Consider the following 22,740-nt stretch of genomic DNA (forward strand, 5'->3'; position numbering starts at 1 on the left):
GATAGAAAAAATAGAATCACATGCAATCCTTTCTGTCTGTTTACCACTGTATATTTACACTCAACTGGGCAAAATCACCTGGAACATGTGCTAAAGCTGTTCTGAGTTCAGACAGGGTTGTGCTATGACATGAATTCATCAGTAAAGCAGTGAACAGATTTGTCGAGCAAAGTATAACTAGGAAACTCAAAGAGGAAAAACCCGCTTCAGACTCAGTGGTGAAATAGGAACAAACTGCAAGTACGTGACAAAGTTTTACAGGTATCAGCTCACTGATTCTTGAGTACTGGGACTAAACAGGCCACACTAATGAATGTGCCAAGGAATGAATTCCTTTGGATTTGTTCTATATCATTTCAGAGGTATTCCTTTATGATCTGCTGCTTAAAATGTCTTCTTTTCCTTTCGTCAACACCGACGGGTTAAAGTGTGTACTGTTAGGTCAAATACTTTTTAAATGACGAGACATTACACTGTAAAAATGAAGTGATAATACAGGATGGTTTTAAACAGACTGTATATTCCATCTCTGACATGCTTGACATCTGAGTGCTGATTTTGTTTTTGCATGGATCTATTAATTGGTGTTGCAGGCCTAAATGGCAGCTAAAAATGTGGGCCATTTTGTGCAGTATAGCTCAAGAATCAGTGCTGTTTTGCTACCGCATGTTGCATTTGCATTGTTGAATGTAAAATCTAAATGCAAAACCAGTAATGTGCAAACAAAACCACAAAAAATATACTATTTTTCCAAGCTTAATAACCAATACAGCAACTCTGATTCCATTTTTCTAGAGACGAAACTACAGTTGCATCTTCTCATATATCCCTTGTGATCTTAACAACTACTAAAATATTTCCAAGTCTAATAGGTGATCACAAGGAAACTCTATCAAGTGACACGCATATAAGAGATAACTCAGTTCACAGTGTTTCTGATGGAACAGTACCGGCCAACACCTAATGTGCAGCACATCACTGATACCACTATTTTCCAGGTTTTGTCTTCAAGTTCATTATTGCTCAAGTAATTCTACTAACCATACATAAAAAGCACCAATTACTTCATTAAATTGAAAGCTAAATAACAAACCATTTACAAAAATGAATTTACCAGGTTGGAGCACAAAATTCTAGGTGTTGCTTGATTCTAAGCAGCTCTCTTTTTAATTAAAGCCTTTCCACAAAGTACATTTGGTAGACCGTGGATAATCCACAACCCTTTGTCTGTACTGTGATTCTACTCTGCATTATTAAGTTCCTCTTTAAGTTTGTGCCGATCACAAAATCACTAAAAGTATGTTAATAATATAATATAATATAATATAATATAATATAATATAATATAATATAATATAATATAATATAATATAATATAATATAATATAACAATGCCTGTATTAAAAATACACTTTTTTCTTTTCTTTTTTTCTTCTTTTTTTTGAGATTAAAAGAAATATAGTACCATATTTCTTTAGCCAAAACATTTTCAACATTTTTGCGGGACAATGTTGGCATTTTTTTTTTTTTTTTTTTTTTTTGCATAGGAAAAAATATTCAGCTCTGAAGTAAATAAGTACATAATTCTGTAGATTGATAAAATAAATAGAAGATTGTTTTTTCTCTCTCTTTTCATGAACAATAAAAGAATATCAAAAGAGAATTGCTACAAAGAAACAGGAGGGCAATAACTGCCAGTGAAGCATAAATGAACAAAAGCTGGGTCTAGATACCAAGTTAATGAAAAACAAAACAAACAAACAATATGAATTACTCATATTCAACATCTGATGGGCAATATTCCAATATTGAATAATACTGACCTTGCAGACATGAATACATTTTTTTTCCATTAACAAAATACATATCTACAAACATGTATAACAAATAAGCTTGATATATTTAGATATGTACTATTGTGAGATCTATGCTTTAATATATAAAAGGTGCACTTGTTTAAATAATGTCATCTAAGAGATGTGGGTTGGCTACCCAGTCCAAAGTTCGTGGCTCGGAGGCTGCCATTATCATGCACATAAACTGCTTGCCGGTCCTTTTATCAATAGGGTAAATAGTAGTGGGCGTGAACCTCCTGTTGCTTTCAACAAACTCGCAGAGTTTTTGGTAGACATTGGGATACTCGTGGCGAAGAAACACCCCTCGTATCCTCAACTCTCGCTGAATGTTGATGAAGCAGATCTCCCTGGCTTTCCTTCCCTCCTCACCTTCCTTGTCAATGTCAGCCATTCCTGGTGGTGGGGTCAGGATCAACGTCTCCATGTCACTTTCCTTCCGATGGACCTTCTTTTCTGGGCTGTAGGAAGCAAGAGCAATCTTGGCAAATTTCCTGACGGTTGGGGCTTGGACCCTTGGCGATGGTCCGTCAGGCACTTTATCACCAACAGCGATGGATACATTCAAGAGAAAACATTCATTAGGGTCATATTCCTTTCCCGCCTCTTGGAGCTCCTTGCAATATTCCCCAAGGTTATCTTTGAAGCTCTCCAGCTCACGGAGAGATAAGTATGTTGGCGTCATGAGCAGACTTTCTAGTCCAAACTGAAGGAAATTTGTGGACGAACCCGGATTTGGAAATCCCAAAAACAGGACACCCCTGCCCCGAGACAAGTATCCAACTTTGGCTATACGGGAGAAAGCTTTGTGGACCTCTGCGGTCTCCCGGCAGTGCTTAATAATGTGGCGACACACACTGCCGATTCGCCCATAGAGGCAGCTCTCCTTGTGGACATCCCAGTCCTCGCGGCGACAGTTGCGAGAGCAATAGTAAGTATAGCAGCTGTGGCAGGATTTGAAGTAGAGGCAGGCGTTAAACAAGGTCTCGGTCCGACGGCATTTATTGTTTGAACACATCATCGTGTCGTCCTCATCTGGACTCTGGTCAGGGGAGCACTCTTCTGCACTTCTCAGCCCATCACAACTCCCATCAGTGTCTCTTAGTGTTTCAGGATCTATCTTTATTGAAGTGGGTTGTTTGTCAAGGGGTATGCCGCTTTCAGATCCTGCCATTGAATCCTTTCTCGCTGAAGATACTGCTTCTTCTTCATCAATGAGCTTTTTGAGTTGATCAAGGAGTTCCTCACTGGTCCTGGCTGGAGGCTTGTAATCGATGACAAGGTCAGCTAGAAGCTCATCGAGCTGCTCTAAACTTTGCTGTAGGGATGTGCTGCCGTGCGGTTTCTCTTTGGTAGATTCTCCAGAGCGGGATTTTGCTTCACGTTGAGGGGCTTCTTGATTTGGGGCACTTTTTGAATCCAGCACATCCCAACTTGCTGAGCGTCCTTCTGATTTACTAAGATTACCTGGTCTGATATCATTGTCTGTGATGGTAATTTCAGGTGTGACAAACCACAGCTTACTTGAAGAGCTCATGGCCTCAGTTGGACTTTTGTCAATCAAAGAGTTTTCAGATAAGGACAGTGCAGCATAACGCCTTGGTGAGCTGGAAAGATTGACAACCACAGGTTTAGGTCTTTCACTTGAAGTTTGTATCCCCTGACAAAGAAGATTCTCATCACTTTTCCCTCGAGGTACGGGCTGTTCCCGCTCTACGTGGGTATCGAGGATGTTATCCCAAGATCTTGAGTATGGCCTTGGGTCTGTTACGGCTCTTGCTGGCTCCATGCATGGGTTGGTGTACCAAGTTGTGTGCTTTGGCTCTTGTCTAACCTTTGTGGGAGTAACCTGTGAGACGTACGAGGAAGGATAATGGCTAGAGTAGCCGGATACCTCTGAGCCGTACCAATCCTCAGATTGTGGCTGCACCACACGGGCATGTCGTCTTCCCTCTGTGTAATATGCCCTTGCAGGAATATGATGCTCCATTTGTTGCGTGTATGGGTCGGCCATGTAGAAGATCCGAGGAGGGGTTGTTTGAATCTGATATGTCCTTGGGTCATCGCCATAGTAAGTCCTTGCTGGAGGTGTCTGTATTATATACGCCCCTGGCTCACTTGCAGCATAGTGTTTAGAGTACGCAGGCTGTCCAGGATAATGGTAGTGGTCAATTTCTGAGAAATATGTCCGGGAAGGTACAGTATGAACAATGTGAGTCCTTGGGTCTTGTACATATTGTACTTTAGGTGAGTAGGGTTGGCTTGGAATGCTGTATCGGTCATCTTGATAATAAGTCCTTGATGGAGCTGAAGATCCATACTTCCCCAAATCCTCTGCATAGAAGAATTTAGTTGGCACGTTGGGGCTTGAATGAGCCCTTCGTTCCCGTCCATAGTGTTCCCTTGGCTCCCGTGGTGAGGCCACCTTTTGTAAAGGGATCTCCATAGGCTGCATGTAGCTGTTTGGCATACTTTGTGAATACTGGTACGCCTGCCTGTACTCTCCCGTGAAGGATTCAGTGGGAGTTGGTGTCCTCGAAGTGGAGAAATGGCGAGGCACTGTCAGACTCCGACTGCCACTGCTAGGATACTTCTGCCAAGGTATGTCCACATGGCATGTAGCTGCCTTTCGGCCACCTTGCTGCATGGCCGACTCATCCGGTTTGATGTCCACTCGACACCGAACATGAGGACTAGTAGCAGGTTTATCTTGCCTTCCTTCATCAGTGCCTTCAGACACATATACAGGGGAATACCTGCTTGTATCACTCCTCTGCGGCTGCAGTTTGATGGGGTGCACTTCGTTCAAATGTGCCCGTGTGGCAGCATAGGAAGACTCTCTTCTTGGGGAAACTTCTGGCCTTGGCTGAGTGTTTTTATGTGCTCTTTGAGCTTCCCGACCCCTCCTTGCCACTGGAGGGGAAGCACCAAATGATACAGGAGTTAGGCTGGTCTGAACCCGTGAGGCACTTCTAGATCTAGTCCTCCTTTTTTGTTCTGTCACAGCAATTTCGCCAGACATCTCAGCAGTCATTGGCTGGGAGGTGAGACGGTAGCTAAATATGTCTGGGGAAGAAAACCGATGGAGTCCATGCCCTTGTTGGCGACCTAAGGCATTCCAGGTAACATCTGGATTGGCCGCGTACCTTTCAGCCCTTCGGTATGGGTACTCCATTGCTATTGTATGATATTGGAGTTTGTCCATAGACTCAGTGTCAAATCTACGGCAGTGCCTCTTTTTGCTTTTTCGGGTGTTCTCCAGTTTCCTGATGGATGGGGAATCACATTGTTTTGAGGGATGACAAGTTTTGGAGTGGGTCGAGAGGGAATTCACTTTGACATCTTGATACACAGTTGATACTAATATGTCAGGTGGATCTGTGCGTGTCATCTTAATGAGACTCTTCTAATTTTCCCCATTAAATTCGTTTAGGTTAAGGTTCCCTGCAAGAGAGGGAGAAAACAAAACAGAATTAGTTGCATTCAAAACTGCTGCATGAAAAAAAAGCATGAATGTTTTTGGGAACTGGATGATAACCACAAAAACACAATACTAATTTTAAATAGCCTAAATTTAATATGGTCAACAATAACAGCACAATATTTAGTATTCTATAGTTGATTAGTATTGCATAATCTTAGATAGTAACTCATCAAGAAGAGATTCAGTGCAGATGTACGTGGCAAATAAACTAATTTCTGATTGTGAATGGCTTCAACTGCATTGCGTTGTTCAGCAAAATAAGTTGGCAGGATGTATGCGAGTAAATTGGAGTTGGTTGCCAGAGGATGATGTTTCCCCTGGCAACAACATCATCTCATAACCATCATAGTACAAACAGTGAGAGGGCTCAACAGAATTGCACTGAATCCCTAATACAAAAACCCTTCTCTTCACCTATGAAATGTCTTGGAATGGTTAATCACTAAAGAACACTTATGTAAATCTAAACCTTTTTATCTCTTATGCTTGGTTTCAAATTCAACTTTCATCAGTTCAAATCTGCTGGTTGAAGGCAGGACAGAAATAGTGTCTTGAGTCTATATTAGGCTCTTTGAAGGCTTGTCTAAACAGGTGCAATCATTTGTCACGAAGAACGGTATTGTACAAAGTTCCTGCGGTGTGTTGTAGAGGACACAAATGAAATAATGCATGTAGTCATTAAAGATACAATCAAACCACCATTGAAGAAGCACCTCATCCGTGTCGTTCCTTCGTTAATTATTTTCTCCCTTTTCAGGAGTGTTACACAGACACTTCAAATCACATTTAGTTCCACATCGTAAATGTCTATTTTATTGCAAAAGGGAGATTAAATCGTATTCAAGACCTTCTACACACTCCCCACTGCTAAGTTTATCAGATTCAGCTAATCACATTGTGTTTCTACGACAGATATTATGTAAAGAAGGAACTGAAACCTCTACAAACATTTCTATCCCCAGACACTGCTTACTCACAGAGCATTTGTCTGGCAGCTTTTCACGTTGTGTCACACAATCGAGTAGCTGCATTTGTATGAAACACCCGCTGTCTACCAACATACGCATAAGCCCTGTTCGGACGGGACTAGATTTCTAAATGACTTTTGAGTTACAATTCTTATCACTCGAACATCTGTGATTTCATGTACTGATTAGAACGGGACTAACATCTCCATGTTTATCACAGAGGCGGGGGTGTGGATGTGGGCCTTACAGACATATATGTCATTTAATTTATTTCTTTTTTATAATTTATCATAAAAACCCTATTTAAGTAAACTTAAGGAGAAATCTAGCAGAGAAATCTAGACAAGTATCTTACTTTTACCTGACACTGATATTAAAAATGGGCAGTCTTCGCAGTTTGGCTCTATTTATTATTTTCATAATTATTTTTTTTTTGTTGGATACCATCCATATTGAAATGAAATGAAAGGTGCGCAAACGGTAGCTCCAAAAACAAATGAGGAGAAGCGTTAGGATAATACAACATCAGCAATCACAGACATTTGCATTTGGACGGTATTCAATTTCTCAGAGGACTGTTGCATTTTTACTGAGTGTGTGTGAGAAAAACACAGACTTGGCAGATTTGGACAGGATTTAATCGCAAAGTACGTCTGTAAAACACAAATTTCTCTAACGCCCCCCTCGAAAACTAGTCCTGTCTGAATAGGGTTGTGTGCAAGATAATGTCTAGTCCTTGTTGTTCCCTGATTTGGGAATGCATCATTAGTTCATAAAAAAGAATATCCATTTGTACTTGAAAACAGTCTAAGAAAAATTGTAGGATCAATTGGCAGATGGATAGCTGAGATGATGAAAGGAAATCTAGTTTACAAATCAAGAAATGCAACCTTGCTGTAGAATCTTGGTGAGAAGGTTAAAGTTAGTTAAACAGTCAACAAGATGCCTGAACATAACTTTGAGTAGTGCATCTTGAATTTTGTACATATCGTAAAAAAATACTTTTAAAAGATTATTGGAGTACGTTTTAAAGGAAACCTACTATTTCACTCTATCTACATGAAAATTTCATGTTTAATTCAATACCTTTTCTATGTAAAAATTTGTGAAATTTACTAGCAATTTCTGAATGAAAATACTACACCATTTTTTATCCAGTACAGTTTTGCTATGAAGGTTAACAGGAGCATTTGTCCAGCATCTCCATGAAAATCACCAAATACAGCAATGAGACTCAAAGGAGTCAAGGCTTATCCGTGGCCTTTGACCTTGTCATCTGTAAAGTGTGTGAAAATGCCTGTACTGTGCCATCTCCCCGCTCATCTCACGACTGCTGATGCCAGCTGACCCTTTTAACCCAGCGCAGACTCCGCAGAGATACAGATGGATGTGAATTATTGAACATATGAGCCTCTTTACCACCACATGTTTCCTTTATAGGTGCTTTTCTCTTTACTGAATACACAATGCACTACATTAGATAGATCCATCCATGAGGCATCCATTAAATACATGGAAATCTGACTTTTATCCAGCTTTAAAATTTAAGATTTAAGAATCGTTATCGATTATTTTTATTACTTAGTAGACATGCAAAATCACAAAGTGGTGGGGTCAGCTTGAATAATTTTGCATGAGAAACAATAGCACAAAATGTAAAGCCACAAATGAAAGTCACTCAGACTTCTCAAGCTTTTTAAAACACCCAGTGATTATTTCTTGATGTGAATTCATCAGACCCTTCTTATCAGACCCGCTTCAGTCTTATCAATAGCAGTCTGGTCTCATAATGCAATGCAGTCTTGAATAGGAGCTTTCCATGCTAATGTGAGGACTGCCAATGCGGCCCATTCCACGCCGAAGGCCCAGCGCTAATTTCGCATAATGAGCCCATTTGATACGGGGACAATGGGAGTCTTGTGAAAGGCTTTAAAACAAAAAACTCCCAATCCTGCAGCCAGAGCTGCTAAACGACCACTGCAGAAACATAGAAAGAGTGTACAATAAACACTTGACACGAGGACAACAGAAAACCATCACTGCCGGTTTGGAAAAAATAAAACTGATTATGGGATGTACTGTAACAAATGGGCTGATCTGAAAAATCATTGATGTCAGACATCATCAAAACAAACGTCTCGTTCTCGTGAGGCCTTGAGAATGACCATCTGTTCAAACTGATCTGGTGACACCCAATGTCTTGTCCTGATGAACTCAATCTAATCCACATTTTGATAAGACTGACTTCTCTACACAGATAAATGGATAATAGGTGCAAAAGCGGTCCTTTACTTTCATTAAAGCGTAACTCTCGCCAAAATGCAACCTAGGGTCTTTTTGTTAATCTACCCGAGGCAAACTTTCGTTTAAAAGCATAATTAGAATGGAAACGCCACTTTTAAGATTGGCCGTTTTTTCGTTTTCGGTCAAATTGCCTTTTGAATGGGAGTGCTTGGGGCACTTCTATGATAGCATCAAAAATCGCTATTTTTAAAACACTAAGAAGGCTCGACACAACATGAAACTGTGCTGGAAGTATCACCAGGGGCTCTACACATGAACTCCAGCATTGAGGACATTGTTTGTGTACACAGAGTTTACTAAAAAGAAAGATTTTGAACAACTCACTGTAACTGTGTCCGCCGGCATTTTGACAGTCAAAAATAGTCAATAGTTTCATATGTTTGTAGAAAACCTGATAAAAAATGTTCAGGATTCCTTGATGAATAGAAAGTTCATTTATTTGAAATAGAAATCTTTTGTAACATTATAAATGTACTTACAGTCACTTTGTCAATTTAATGTGTCCATGCTGAATTTAAGAAAGAAAAAAGTACTGACCCCATATTTCTGAATGGAAAAAAGGGAAAAATTCTGGCTAATTATTGCCACAACAAAATGTGATATATTTTTTTTTTAATAAATTATTTATCATTAGTGATCTGAAACAGATTTTCCATCTGAATTCTTTTAAACGTGCAGATTTGTGAATCATTTACAGAATGGGACTGACAGAGATACTTATATTTCTATCATGACAACTCTCGGAAGAGTTCAGCATGGTAATGGAAACGACAATGTTAAAGTGTTTGGTCTTGGTGGAATAGATCTGCTACGCTGCTGCAGAACTTGAAACTTGCTACTGCCAAATACATTAACAGACACGCTGCGGCGAGCATGTTATATATACTGCTGCTGCACAGATAGCTTAAATGAAATGACCCTCAGCAGATCTATACAGGTGGAGCTGGGGAAGAGGGAGGGTTTCAGAGGAACTCTGCGCTGCAATCTGCTACAGCAAACCAATTAAATGTTGAGCATCAAGCTCATTGGCTGCGGATGCAGCAGGAACCAATCAGATTACGCCGTGTGGCTAACGATGTAAGATCAGCAGGTTGCATTAAGGACCCATCAGCCTGCGCCATTTCGAGTTTTATGACCGAACTTGTCAAATGATAACTTGATTTGTTATGTGAAGATATGTATACATCTTTAAGTGAAAGGCTCTAACACAATTCACTGTAAATAAATGATGAATACATTTTTGGGTGATTTTACTATTCGTATATTCTTATACTATTCTCTATCTGGTCTTTTAACATTCATGAAACATTCATTCTTTTTGATATTCAGAAAGACACTGACATTAGGAGACCATGTTGGATGGTTCTTCCCGGCTGCTCCCGACAATTCCATCATATTCCCAGCCAACGTGCTTCCCAGTTTATGACCTTGTCTTTGTGTAGCGTCTGTGCTGTCAGTCAATCTGTGCTCCTCAATCTCTAATCTCTGTAATCCATTTCCACTTGTGAACAGGACAGGAGTTTGTCTCATAAAATCGGAATCAGGCCAAGTCAAACACAGACCGCAAAATGCCCTGAGGACGAGCTGCGGGTCAGGAAACACCCGAATGTACACGGCCTCAAAATTATGCCACACAATAATTCATGTGAAAATATCCAGTTTGCAAGCCTGAACCTGATTTCTGATCCACAATAGGTTCTGCTTTCAAATTTAGTGCTGTGCATCTCATTAAAAATGCTATATTTCGTCCCTAAAACGAAAGAAAAAACACAAAATTGTCATGATAATGGCTTTAAAATGCACTTTTTGGGGTGAAATATGACCCAGACATACTTAATATAATGATTCACCCAGACTAGAATCACAAGACAAAGTTATCTATCGGTAGAACATTATATAAACATATAATTACTGTCGGTCGAGAAAAAAACGCTACTTTTCCGGAAATGGAGAAAACACTGTATATATATTGAATATAATTAAACATTGCATTGTCAAAGTTGATATTGTGGCTTAATATGGTCAGACACTTGCTTATGTTATTATATTATTACCATTTTACCAAAATCAAGCTTTAGTTTTTGACCACTGAATTTCAGAAGATTTTGGACCGACACGTTTTGTCCATCACTGTTTCAGCATAGGTTAAAAAGTGAATTGTAGCTATGTGGGCGCTCAGTTTTTTTCTGTCATTTGGCCAAAATCTCATGTTATTATACGCTATTTAAGACGACACATGTTACACTAAGACACTCTTCTCCACTCCTCAAACACACAAAACATTTGTCCATATATATTGTGTCCCTATAGTAAAGAAAATGCTGTACTTATTCACACAACCAGTTCTTATTTACCTTTGCATTGCAAACAAGCAGAGACGGCCCAAATCGATGCAGCGCTTCACTCATAAAGAGGCGGGGCGGAGTCATGATGTTTGACTGACAGTTCGAGGAGCCAATAGAGATACGACATTTAGTCACAAGCTCTTTTTAACACTTTTCATTGTTTAAATATTTTGCAAAACCCACAAACAGGTGTGAAGGGTGACCAAAAGTAGTGATATGGAGATATATTGCGCCCAACAGCGACGATATGTAGAAGCAAAATCATTACATGCTAAAAGCAGGAAATGCAGACTATATAAGCATCATGTAACATCTAACCACACACACTCATAACCACAGCCGCTGTGTTCCTGGTGTGTGGGAAAGGCCTCTTCAATGAAAGGCTTTTGAGTGAATCGTGCTTTGTTGAAGCTCCTTGACCCGGACCAGCAAACAGAAAGATGCAATAACCAGAGCGGAGATAGCAAAGCTTTTCACATGTGAGGGCATGTAGAAAACAAGCTAAAAATAACTAAATATCACGACTAAACATCCGGTCCAGGAGAAATTCAGGGACCTTCTTTCGGCCTGAACACTTTGAGCTCATGCACTAATTACAGGGTCATATCATACAGTTTTTATCATTTCATTTATTTTTTCACTGCGGCCCAGTTACATCAAAAACAGTGATATTCGACATGCCAAGCTACATTTATAATTTAAAGTATTTCAACAACAGTCCTTTAGGAACGGTGTTTTAGTTAAATACAAGCTGCTATTAAGAAGTAGTTAAAAATATTGAAGTTATATAAGGTGGCATATCTAAAGTTCATTTAAACTACATGATTATTTGATTCAAATGGAAAAAGCACTATTTATCTGGCACAAAACCAATAGAGATAATTACTGGAGTGACACAATCACACTTAATATATTAATGCACATAAACAAGCTAAACAGCACCTTAATTTGTGCCAAAGTTTTTTCCGTTTAAATGAACTAATCAAATGAAACATCGAAGCCACTCTGAATGAAAAATGTAATTAAGTTAATTTAGCATTGCGTTCAGTTACTTGCTTCCCAACACACAATGCTGTTATCGTTAACTAAAACCACAGCTATTAAAAATCATTTTCTTCAACTGAAACAAAGCTGACATAAATACAATATAATATTAGAAATATTAGAAATGTTGGCTTGGAAGCTAAATGAAGTTGAAGTACTAAAAATTGACATGTATTCATAGTCAACGCTTTTATCCAAAGTGACTTTATACAATTGAGGAATACAACGAGCAATGAATCTAAAGAGGCTGTTAAAGCTAAATATATATAAAAACAAAATATGACAAAAGTTGAAAACGGAAAATATGAAAATAAAAGCTAATTCAAAATATGAGTGAATACTACATTAAGCAATACTATAATAACACTGGGATCTGTTCTACTTTCTCCATATTATCTTTTGAGGCTGGGTGAATATTTCGATTTCTGAAAGTCAGAGCAGGTTTTGACAGATTCATCAAGCTCTTCTTCAGAGCAGCACTGGACGTGATTTCTGATTTCTGATGATGTGACCTCTTGAAACTGTCCTGACTCTGTCTTCTTACAGGCTGCACAAATAATGCAGTGGATGCTTTTGGATGTGGAGCAAAAATAGAAACATATGAGTCAGTTGAGCGTGTATGTAATGTATAAGAGACAGCCCGTGCAACACACGTGAGAGAGAGAGAGCAAGAGTGAGAGATACTGTGTGTAATGCAATTTTGACTGAGTTTAATGAGGTTCCAGTGAGACCGAAGGCAACAGCATTTCCGGTGGACAGTGATCATCGCATACGACCGATCATTCAAAGAAATGCTTTATTCAGACGAGCATTCTGTTCAGTTCTGCGCGCTGTATTATTTCTATGGAAAACCAAAGGAGAATTCAGCTTTCTTTCACATGATAACAGTTCACAGTGACTATGTCTGTCAAGTTTAACTAAACAAAGTAAAATAATTATTAAGTTATGCAGTAAGTCTTCTTAAGTATGAGAAACAAAATATAACATTTGAATCATTACTCACTAAAAACATCTTAACTTAAGCTCTCGAATCTCAATATTTGTTAGCATGTATTTGAGAAACAATGATGATTTATTTAAATCTGGATGTAATCCTGAATAAAATTTCTTCAGATTATCAGAGAGTAACTTTTTTTTACTTTTTGTTCAGTTGAAAGCCAATTATATGATAGATAAATATGATCTAGAATGATTTCACCTCGGATAAAAGATGCAGCAAACACGAAGAGTTTTTGTCACGCGTTTAGTTTGGTTAAAACTTAAAGAGCATTACATTTAAACTTTCTAAAAAAAAATAGAAGATTTTTTAGACCACCCTTATGGAAAAGAAGTGAGCTTAATTGTATTGAATGTGCATTTGTAGTGTACTTCAAATGATATGTGTATTTAAAAATTTTTTTTACATGCAGATAAGATAATATTAATCAAATTAAATGGCCACTAAAGAGAATACACTTTCATGACTGTCTCTTTTAAAAGTGCACTTTGTGATAATGTCAAATGAAATGTTTTACATTAAAGTACATTTTAAATCATGTTGTAATATTCTTTTGTTGTGCTTTAAAGAAGTGCACTTGTTTTGATGTGATGAATAACATAGTATAGCACATGTAAAGTACTTTATCAACTGTAGTGTGTTATTCAATGTTACATTTAAAGTTAATATATAGGTCACATTTTAGTATGGGGAACACGTATTCACTATTCACTATGACTTTTGCCTCAACAAACTCCTAATTTACTGCTTATTGTTGAGTTTAGGTATTGGGTGGATTAAGGGATGTAGAATATGATCATGCAGAATAAGGCATTAATATGTGCTTTATAAGTACTAAACAGTTAATATGCTAGTAATATGCATGCTAATAAACAACTAGTGAGAATTGTTCCCCAAACTAAGGTGTACTAAATTTCAACAACCTATGTTGTTGTGTTTAAATATGTTTAAAAATATGTCACAGAAGTTTCAGTAAAAATTACATTAAAGTATATCTCAGTTTTCCATAAATGTTTGTCAGTACATGCAGTACACTTTAACCATATTTCAAAGGCAATAGAATTATTACATATTTAAATGGGTGAAAAAGTTTGACATTGCATTTAATATGTAATTTTCAACTATAATACATTTTAATTTAATTGCAAATAACATGCAATTAAGTGTCCAAAACATTATATTCAGTTTGCACTTAAGTATGTTCTTCGCAAGTGTACTTCTTTTTCACAAGGGCAGGATAAATAAGGTTAAATCTTTTAAGAGATATCCAAAATAACATCACTTGTACCTCAACAGCCATGGTCACTATATGAACTGTCCTTGTATGGAAAAGAGATGTTTGAAGGTTCTTAAAAATCTTCTTTTAGTCTTTCCACTGAAAAATATAGCAGCATGCAAGCTTAGAAGTAGATGAGGCCGAGCAAATAATGACATCATTGCCAAATGATTCCTTTAAATATGTATTTAAAAGGGGTTCTGTCATGCAAACCTGCTCTCATGCACACTGCAGCTCCAGCATGCAACATTAGCGTCTCTAGGCACCATCGTACGATGACGTATGGCCCCAGAGCATCCCACATCACGTGACACAAGTAGACCATTTCATCAGGCATCATTAGAGGTTAGTTCACTTTCACTAGTAGGTTCCCCAGCCTGCATTACATAACGTTATTAATAACAATAGTGACATCATCGCATATGACAAATGAACACTATAGGAAATGTCTGTTGCATGCAATAAATAAGTTGCATGCATGCACAAGATAATCAATGTGAATAAGCGGTTGTTACTGCATAACTCATATTGCAGACTCCCACTAAATGACCATGCATATGCAGTGCATAAAGCTGGAGGTTTCAGGTTATTCCTCCCGTATATGAGCGATGCATTCATTACCTAAAGCATCATGCGCAACTCTGTTTCCCTACTACATCATCAAACCATCTCCATACCAACAGATCCTCCCATACATCCCCACCGATCGTATGCGATTCGATAAAGTCATCTGTCAAATATCGATGCGCGTGCTTTCAATGTCAATGTCAGAAAAGCTGCTCATCTGTCACGCGCACTGCACACAGAGATCACGCGATGCTCTTACCGTGTTAATCCATCCGCCAATAGCGTATATATATCCATCATATAAAGCGCTTATGCTTTATAATGTGCTGAGAGTCGCATTTCAGCGTGAACGCGGCTGTAGTATCGGAGAACCGTGTCGTTCTCACGCCTCAGCTGAACGCATCTATGGCGTTACTATCCGCGCGCGTCTCCTCAGCACCGGCGTCCAATGCGTCTAATATGCGTTCAAAAGGGGCGGGGCGGACGCGGCTGGCACGCGTTTAAAGGGGCGGGGCGACGCCTTTGGCTATAACATATAAGTAGCCTAGTATTAAACCTCCGAATATTCCGTGTCTGCCCTTACAAAACAGTATGGGAGTGCCATGGTATAGCGATTATATCAAATACAATACTGTGTTACCATAGATTTATAGAGAAGTACTAGTAATACCGCTGTATTCTTTGAAATAATTTGGAGTATCATCTAAATAGCGCAAGATCAAAGTATCATGGTACTCCCACCGTATATTAGAATTATTTTTATGGTAAAACAACAACAGCATCAATAATAAACATCAATAATACATTATTATTATTAATATTGGGCAGCCCATCTAAAGATGCAAAATCATTAAACATGATGACTTTATGAATCTTGTGAACACAAGCTGGGGAAACTGCCATTTAAAAGCATATTACAGGGTTTCCAGACCAATTTAAAGGGATAGTTCACCCCAAAATGAAAATTCTGTCATCATTTACTCACCCTCAAGTTGTTCCAAACCTGACTTCCATAGTATTATTATTATTTTTTTCATACTATGTAAGTCAATATGGTTCATCAACTGTTTGTTTACCCATATTCTTCAAAATATCTTCTTTTGTGTTCAGCAGAGGAAAGAAATTCATACAGGTTTGGTTTGAAACAATTTGAGGGTGAGTAAATGATGACAGAATTTTCATTTTTGGGTGAACTATCCCTTTAAGAAGATACACAATTATGAAAAGCAACAATTAATAAGATTTGAAACATGCAAAACCACTGATGAAAGCCCTCGGTCTCTCTTTTATACAGTACATATCAGAAAAAGGAGAATGCAAAGTACTCGACACTATTTGCAATATTTATGTAATAAATATTTGTCTGTACAGTTTGATTAAGTATTACAAATGGTGTTTGTTGCTTTTAGTGTTGTTACCTGATTTCTTAACAGTAAAATTGCTCATTCTGCATTACAAATGCATCGTATAATCCATTACTGTTATTCAGAAATCCACAAGAATGTTTGCTTTTGTCTTCAATACAATTACAGGGATTTGAGCCTCATCCCGGCTGCTCGATGGGGAGCGGATCAATACTCAGATTCTTCTATGGACCTCCATGGGGACGATCCCTCTGTGGAACACTGACCAGTGTGGGTTAATACGATTAATAAAGCATCTGAAGAACACGTGTAGTCAAACACACAGCTGTGAACCAGCTTATCCTCCTTGTCCTACTGTAATTATTCAAGACAGCTTGTCATTTCACTACAAACGACCTTAAACTGTTGTAAAGAGAACAAGAATGCAAATGAGCCAGCATTGTGTGCCGATAACACGCCGCCTGCCGTAAAAAGCGATTAAAAACACAACACCTCGCATGCATTAGAGGAAACGCTGTAATTATGATGCATTCATTCAGGCCTCTGTGACTGATGGCTTCAAGACCAGTCATTTTATTCACTAAATCCTCATTATGGCTCGTTTCCAAACCCTGGTGAACAGCCTCGCTGTCGCAAATAAAACAAATATTATTGAAGAACGTTTTACAAGAAAATGCTATTTAATTCTGTCTTCTTCAACAGTTTTTAAGTCAGTGTATTACTTGCTTGCTTCAACTAGAAATTCCAGTGTGAAAATGGTTTCAAAGTAAATCCTACACCAATTTTCTTTCACTTTCATGATGTGCACGGGACACTGATGTAAAATTGTGCTGCCTATGATGCCTTAAAATGCTGTCCACTCGTCTAAATCTCATCCTGTAAAGAAAACTCGCGCTCCATGCCCTGACACCCTTGACCTTGATGCTAAAGACCCGTCTAACAACATACAGCTCACATAAGGATATTGAATTCCCCGGGCGGGCCGAAGCGTGCTGGATTTCCAGCTCTCCGTATTGATTTTACTCCGGGAATGGAGAAATGTGCTGAACAGCACACACACACACACACACACCTGCTGGCCTATCACAGGACACTGACAGAGACTGTTCCCTCTATATGTGAAGTCAGCACAAACACACACACGACTCCAGACTGACGCTCACGTTGACATGTTCTGCATGAGCAACTTTAGCTTTGGATTCTCAACTTTGGTGCTCGGCAGGTTTTGTTTCGGGGCGCAGTCATCATACACAGCAAAACTGGTTATCACTTAAAAGTGAACAAAACATAAAGCATATGTATACAAATAGACCAACAATAAAAAAGTATTGCATATACAAGTCTGTCTGCGATACCTCTGAAGAATTGTTAAACTCGATTGTGGGTTGCACTGGACTCATCAATGATAGTGAATACTAAAACTTATAAGGACACCTTTTGTCTTTTCATGTTTATGCATTTGGCACTATAATTTAATGTGAGTAATGTCCGTCTTTCTCAGCAAATATTACAGTATTATTACATATCGCTCCATATTACAAATATTTCTATTATTCTATTATTATCTATCACAGTATAAATATAAAAAAATATATTATAATAATATATACTGTGTATATATATATATATATGTATATTCAAAAGTGGTTTCAAAGTAAACCTATATATATATATATGCTATATATATATATATATATATTCATACAAACAGTATAAATAAATAATATACAGTATATAATATGTATTATTTATTTATCTATACTGTGACACACACACACACACACACACGGACAGAATTGTTGGTGCCCTTGGTAAATGTGATAAAAAAGGCTGTGAAAAATAAATCTGCATCGTTAATCCTTTTGATCTTTCATAAAAAAAAAAAATAAAAAAAAAACTTTAATTGAAGTAAAAAAAATGAAAGTGAATACTTTTTATTAAAAAAGTATGCGACAATTTGAGTTGATTTAACATTTATTTTCCCCATGTGGCAGTGACATTATTTGAGAACTGCTTTATCGTGAATCTTCAAAATGCAGGTCAAAAACACTAACCGTGAGTGTCCACTTATACTCTCCACATCGCTCTCTCTTTAAAGGGTTTCCTCTCTCATTAAGTGACAAGCTTCCTTGACGCCAAGCGTGAACGCTGGCCATGCATTATTTAAAGATCCTGTTCTTTAGATCTGCCTGCTGTCCTGTTCAGCGTTCAGGACCTGTGCCATGGGAATGTGTGGCGATTAATGAAGAGCTTTCTCAGCACACGAGCCCATCAATGATTCTGATACACACACGACAGACTTCTTATGACCTCATACTACAAATCTCATGATACTGATGCCTCAACATCATGCATTACCAGAGTACTAAGGAAACACATGCACATTGTCAAGATGATGCTGAAATGCACTGTATTCTGTTTTAAGTGCCTTATATGCATGCAAAAATCAGATTAATATCTTAATCGGAGATTCATGTACACTAGTTAGATCTGCATGATTAATCATATTTGATTTTGTGATCACATTTTATTAATCAAAATTTTTGTCTTGTTTTCCAGTACAAATATCTAAATATGATTTGCTTCTCAAAGTAAATGTATCTTGATTTAAGAATGTTAAACTCAATTCAAAGGGGGAAAATTTGTCACTTAATTTTAACAAAATGTTCAGAAAACAAGACTTAATATATTATGTCATTTTTCTTCCTAAGTAAACACATCTTGATTAAGGAATGTTATTGGGAACATAATTTGAAACGCACTCCCACTCTATGCATTACAAATAAATGAGCATTATTAAAGTTACTCAGTCAAGAGCAGTGAATCGTTCTCTCTATTTCTTTTGATGTTTGATTATGATTAATGATACAGACAGCAGTCGGTTTATTAGGCTGCCGTCACTTTAAGATCTAATACACGGATCAAATATACAGATACATACAATTTTCTCCCAACTGTTTACGTTCACTTATGACATAACCGACTGTGTTTACGTGAATACTCACTGAGATGGGCATTTTGACATAACTTTGTGTGTATTTAAAGTCCCCCTGTGGTGAAAAGCAAGTTTTTATTGATGTTCATATGTCTATGTGGTGTTTTTAATCTGCTTTAAGACAAACCATGTGTAAATTCATAAGTCGACACCATTGCTGAGTATTTTCTCCTTAAAACTGCAGTGAACCAAAGACAGTCTCAAAAACACAGTTTGAAATCGTTGGTGTTTCTGACGTCTCAAACTACCTTGTAACCAATCATGGGTGCGTTTCCCGAACAACGACGTAACTCACTGCTTAACTACCGTAGTGCGATGCATCGTTGAAGACATCAACTAGCTAGTCACGACTGTTTCCTGAAACCATATTGTCGCAAATTGGTCGTTCAACCACGTTGGTTAATGATGTGACGCACGTGGTGGAGTAATAACTTCTTTTAATGAAACTGAGTTCGAATTAACGCCAGATGTTTTGATATAAATTAGAGATGGCATTTGAGGACTATTTCTCATTTTTCTCAGTTATTTTGCTTTATTTCCAGATTCAATCACATGCTCTTTCTTACATAGTCGAGAACGTTCACACATGCGCACTCTTCAGAAACGGTGCTTTAAATCTCTTGACAAACTAAAAGACGTAAATTGCATTTGTATGTATTCTAAATAAAAGACACAGGTTGTACTGAATGTCAGCTTGCTTATTTTGCTCAAGATGAGGATTTATTAAGTCCACATGTCAACTAGAAACTCTGCTTCTAACCACAGGCCGAGAGCTGTCGTTCCAACCACACAACTCTGCGATGCTGTTTGCGAATGTTTGTTGGAACGATGGTTTCGGGAAACACAGACTTGTTGAACTATGCTGATAACGATGGAACTTGCGAACATAGTTGGCCAACGATGCTTTTGGGAAACGCACCCCAGATCAACGTGTGATCGTCAATGAGTGGATCTCTGAGCTGGTCTGAGTGAGTGGAGGCGGGGCTCATTTGCATATTCATAGAACCGCGTATGCTAAATGAGGCAAGGGTGTCGAGTTACATTCAAGCTATTTTAAGGCATGAAGATGTTAAATATGTTATTTTGATGATCAAAGATGAGTTTAAAGGAATTAAATTATTGACCACAGGGGGTCTTTAAGTGTGTAGAAGCGCAATAAGATGCAAAAGAGAACTTAATTCGGCAGTCGTTCAAAACTTAAAAACACATGCGAATGACGATGACAATGCAGTGCTGACCCGATTCTGGCCAGTGATAATCCCGTCAACTGTCCTGAACATATTTCACCGGGACTCGGGAACATTTTTCCAGTCCCAAATGCTTGAGTCCGAGTCAAAACGCATCCGAAGTCGTTACAAGTCCAAGTCCGCAAAATGTAGTCCGAGTGCCTCAACTCTAGAAATCTTATAATGGGTCGTGGTTGGATCTTCCATCAGGACAACGATCCAAAACAAACATCAGAATCAACACAAAAAATGTGTGACCGTGTGACCCGAGCGTCCCAGTTCCCTGACCTGAACCCTATAGAAAACTGAAGAGGAGAAGCACAAACATGGAGCTGGGAATCTAAAGGAACTGTATGTAATGATCTCTAATCTACAATCTCTATTAGGCATTACAGGAGAAGACTCAGAGCTGTTATCTTGGGAAAAGAAGGTTTCAAAAAGAATTAAATGAAAGGGTGTCATTAATTGAGGCAAATGCGTATTAGAGAAAAAACTTTTATTTCATAATGAGAATTCCTCCCATTTTCAAGTGTTTTACTTCAATGGTTAAAAGGATTAACAAAGCAGATTTATTTTCACAGCCTTCTTAGTTCACATTTACCAAAGGTGGCAACAATTCTGAGCAGGACCGTATCTTCATTGATTGTGTGGTGCTTGTGAACTGGGTTGGTGTAGTTTTAGGAGACTCACAGAAGGAGGCAGCGGGCAGCGGTTGCATGGCTTTGTGAGTCAGAGTCTGTTGCGTAACCTCCTCAAACTGGCGTCAGGATCTGATGAGCCGGTCTGAAGCTGACATCAAACGACGCGCTTCAGATCAGCTCGGAGCTGGAAGACTCTTATGAACGGGATTGTTAGGCATGCAGGAATAGAAAGAGAATGCAAAATAAATTCATATCTCTGAGCTACCACAGTTCGTGAAGTCTATCAACCACAGAATTCAGATCACTAAATTATTCTCTTTAAAAACTAAACCCAACCGCACAATTACATCATCTACAATGCTAGACTCTTGATTTAATATTTCTGACAAATTTGAGTTATCTTTAGAATGTCATCTGAGAATTATTTTTGCAGTTGTTTAACAGCCTAAACAACTTTTCCCAATTACTTTCATGTTTCATTTATAAATAGATACAGAACTGTTCAAAAGTTTGAGGATTTTGCAGTCTCTTCTGATGCTTTTATTTGACCAAATATACAGTAAAAAGAGTATTATTTTAAAATATTACAATTAAAATATTCAGGAACTGAGACAGCAATGTCGTCAGTGTGAACGAAAGTGGAAGAAGGATGGGCTTCAGGTATCATATGAAATACTGAATTGAAATCATTTTCAAAAGGCTGCCAAGATTGCAAAGGCGAAATATTTATCGGACATCATAGCCAAAAATTCTTACTGTTCTAGAATGTTTATTTTAATTTTGAGGATGGACCTAGATATTTCTTGTGCATCACTTTGGTCAACCAAGGTTGTTTTAAATGTGCTTAATAAATTAAACTTGAAACTTGAATTTAAATAACTGTTTTCTATTGTAATATAGCCTACTGTATAAGTGTAATTTATTCCTGTGATCAAAGCTGAATTTTCAGCATCATTACTCCAGTCTTCAGTGTCACATGATCATTCAGAAATCATTCTGATAATATGATGACATTTCTGATTATTATCAATGTTGAATACAGTTGTGCTGCTTCATATTTATGTGGAAACCACTTTTCTCAGGATTCTTTGATGAATTGAAAGTACAGCATTTTTTTTTGTTATAGATTTTTTTTTTGTAGCATTATAAATGCCTTAACTGTCACTTTTGATCAATTGAATGTGTTCTTGCTGAATAAAACTATTAATTTCTTCAAAAAACACACTGCCACCAAACTTTTGAACTGTTGTGTAGTTCATTATAGAATCAAGGTAAAACCCATTTAACCATGGTAAAGTTACTGTAATGCATTGACTTGGTCTTTGAAGTCCAATCATAATTCAGAGCTGGAACTATAAGTAAAAAAAAAAAAAAAAAAAAAAAAAATCCATGATTTCATTGTCATTCATGAAAATATCATTTTTTTAAACAAAACAGTGGTTTTGAGAGACTTTATTCAGAAAAAAGGCTTGATTCCCATGTAATGTATGCCAGTGATGTCTTTAGCAGAACATAATGTGATAATGCTCAGTTACAGAGCCAGAGCTGAAGAGATTTCACACTCATCGTTGACTGAGACTCAGCAGAGATATTTCATTTCATAAACCACTGAATTAGACACAGTCCTTTAAACATCACTGCTCTTCAAAGCGGTAAACGTGCAAAATGATTCAAAA

The 22,740-nt window shown here is 37.8% G+C and overlaps 2 protein-coding genes across 2 annotated transcripts in view; both read right to left on the bottom strand.

Annotated features, from left to right (window-relative positions):
* Window positions 1-1,956: 1,956 nt before the first annotated feature.
* Window positions 1,957-5,244, bottom strand: ajm1 (apical junction component 1 homolog; the record flags this gene model as incomplete). Its single annotated transcript, XM_081365741.1, has 1 exon — window positions 1,957-5,244. The coding sequence occupies one exon, from the start codon at window positions 5,242-5,244 to the stop codon at window positions 1,957-1,959; it is 3,288 nt and encodes a 1,095-aa protein (XP_081221867.1).
* A 15,893-nt stretch (window positions 5,245-21,137) lies between these two features.
* rabl6a (RAB, member RAS oncogene family-like 6a) overlaps window positions 21,138-22,740 on the bottom strand; it is a 52,098-nt gene continuing 50,495 nt past the window's right edge. Inside the window, exon 19 of the transcript XR_014030255.1 lies at window positions 21,138-21,258. The gene's annotated coding sequence lies outside the window, so the exon portion shown is untranslated. The remainder of the gene's footprint in view (window positions 21,259-22,740) is intronic.

This window comes from Scardinius erythrophthalmus, assembly GCF_964197995.2.
Source record: "Scardinius erythrophthalmus genome assembly, chromosome: 5".
Classification (NCBI taxonomy): domain Eukaryota; kingdom Metazoa; phylum Chordata; class Actinopteri; order Cypriniformes; family Leuciscidae; genus Scardinius; species Scardinius erythrophthalmus.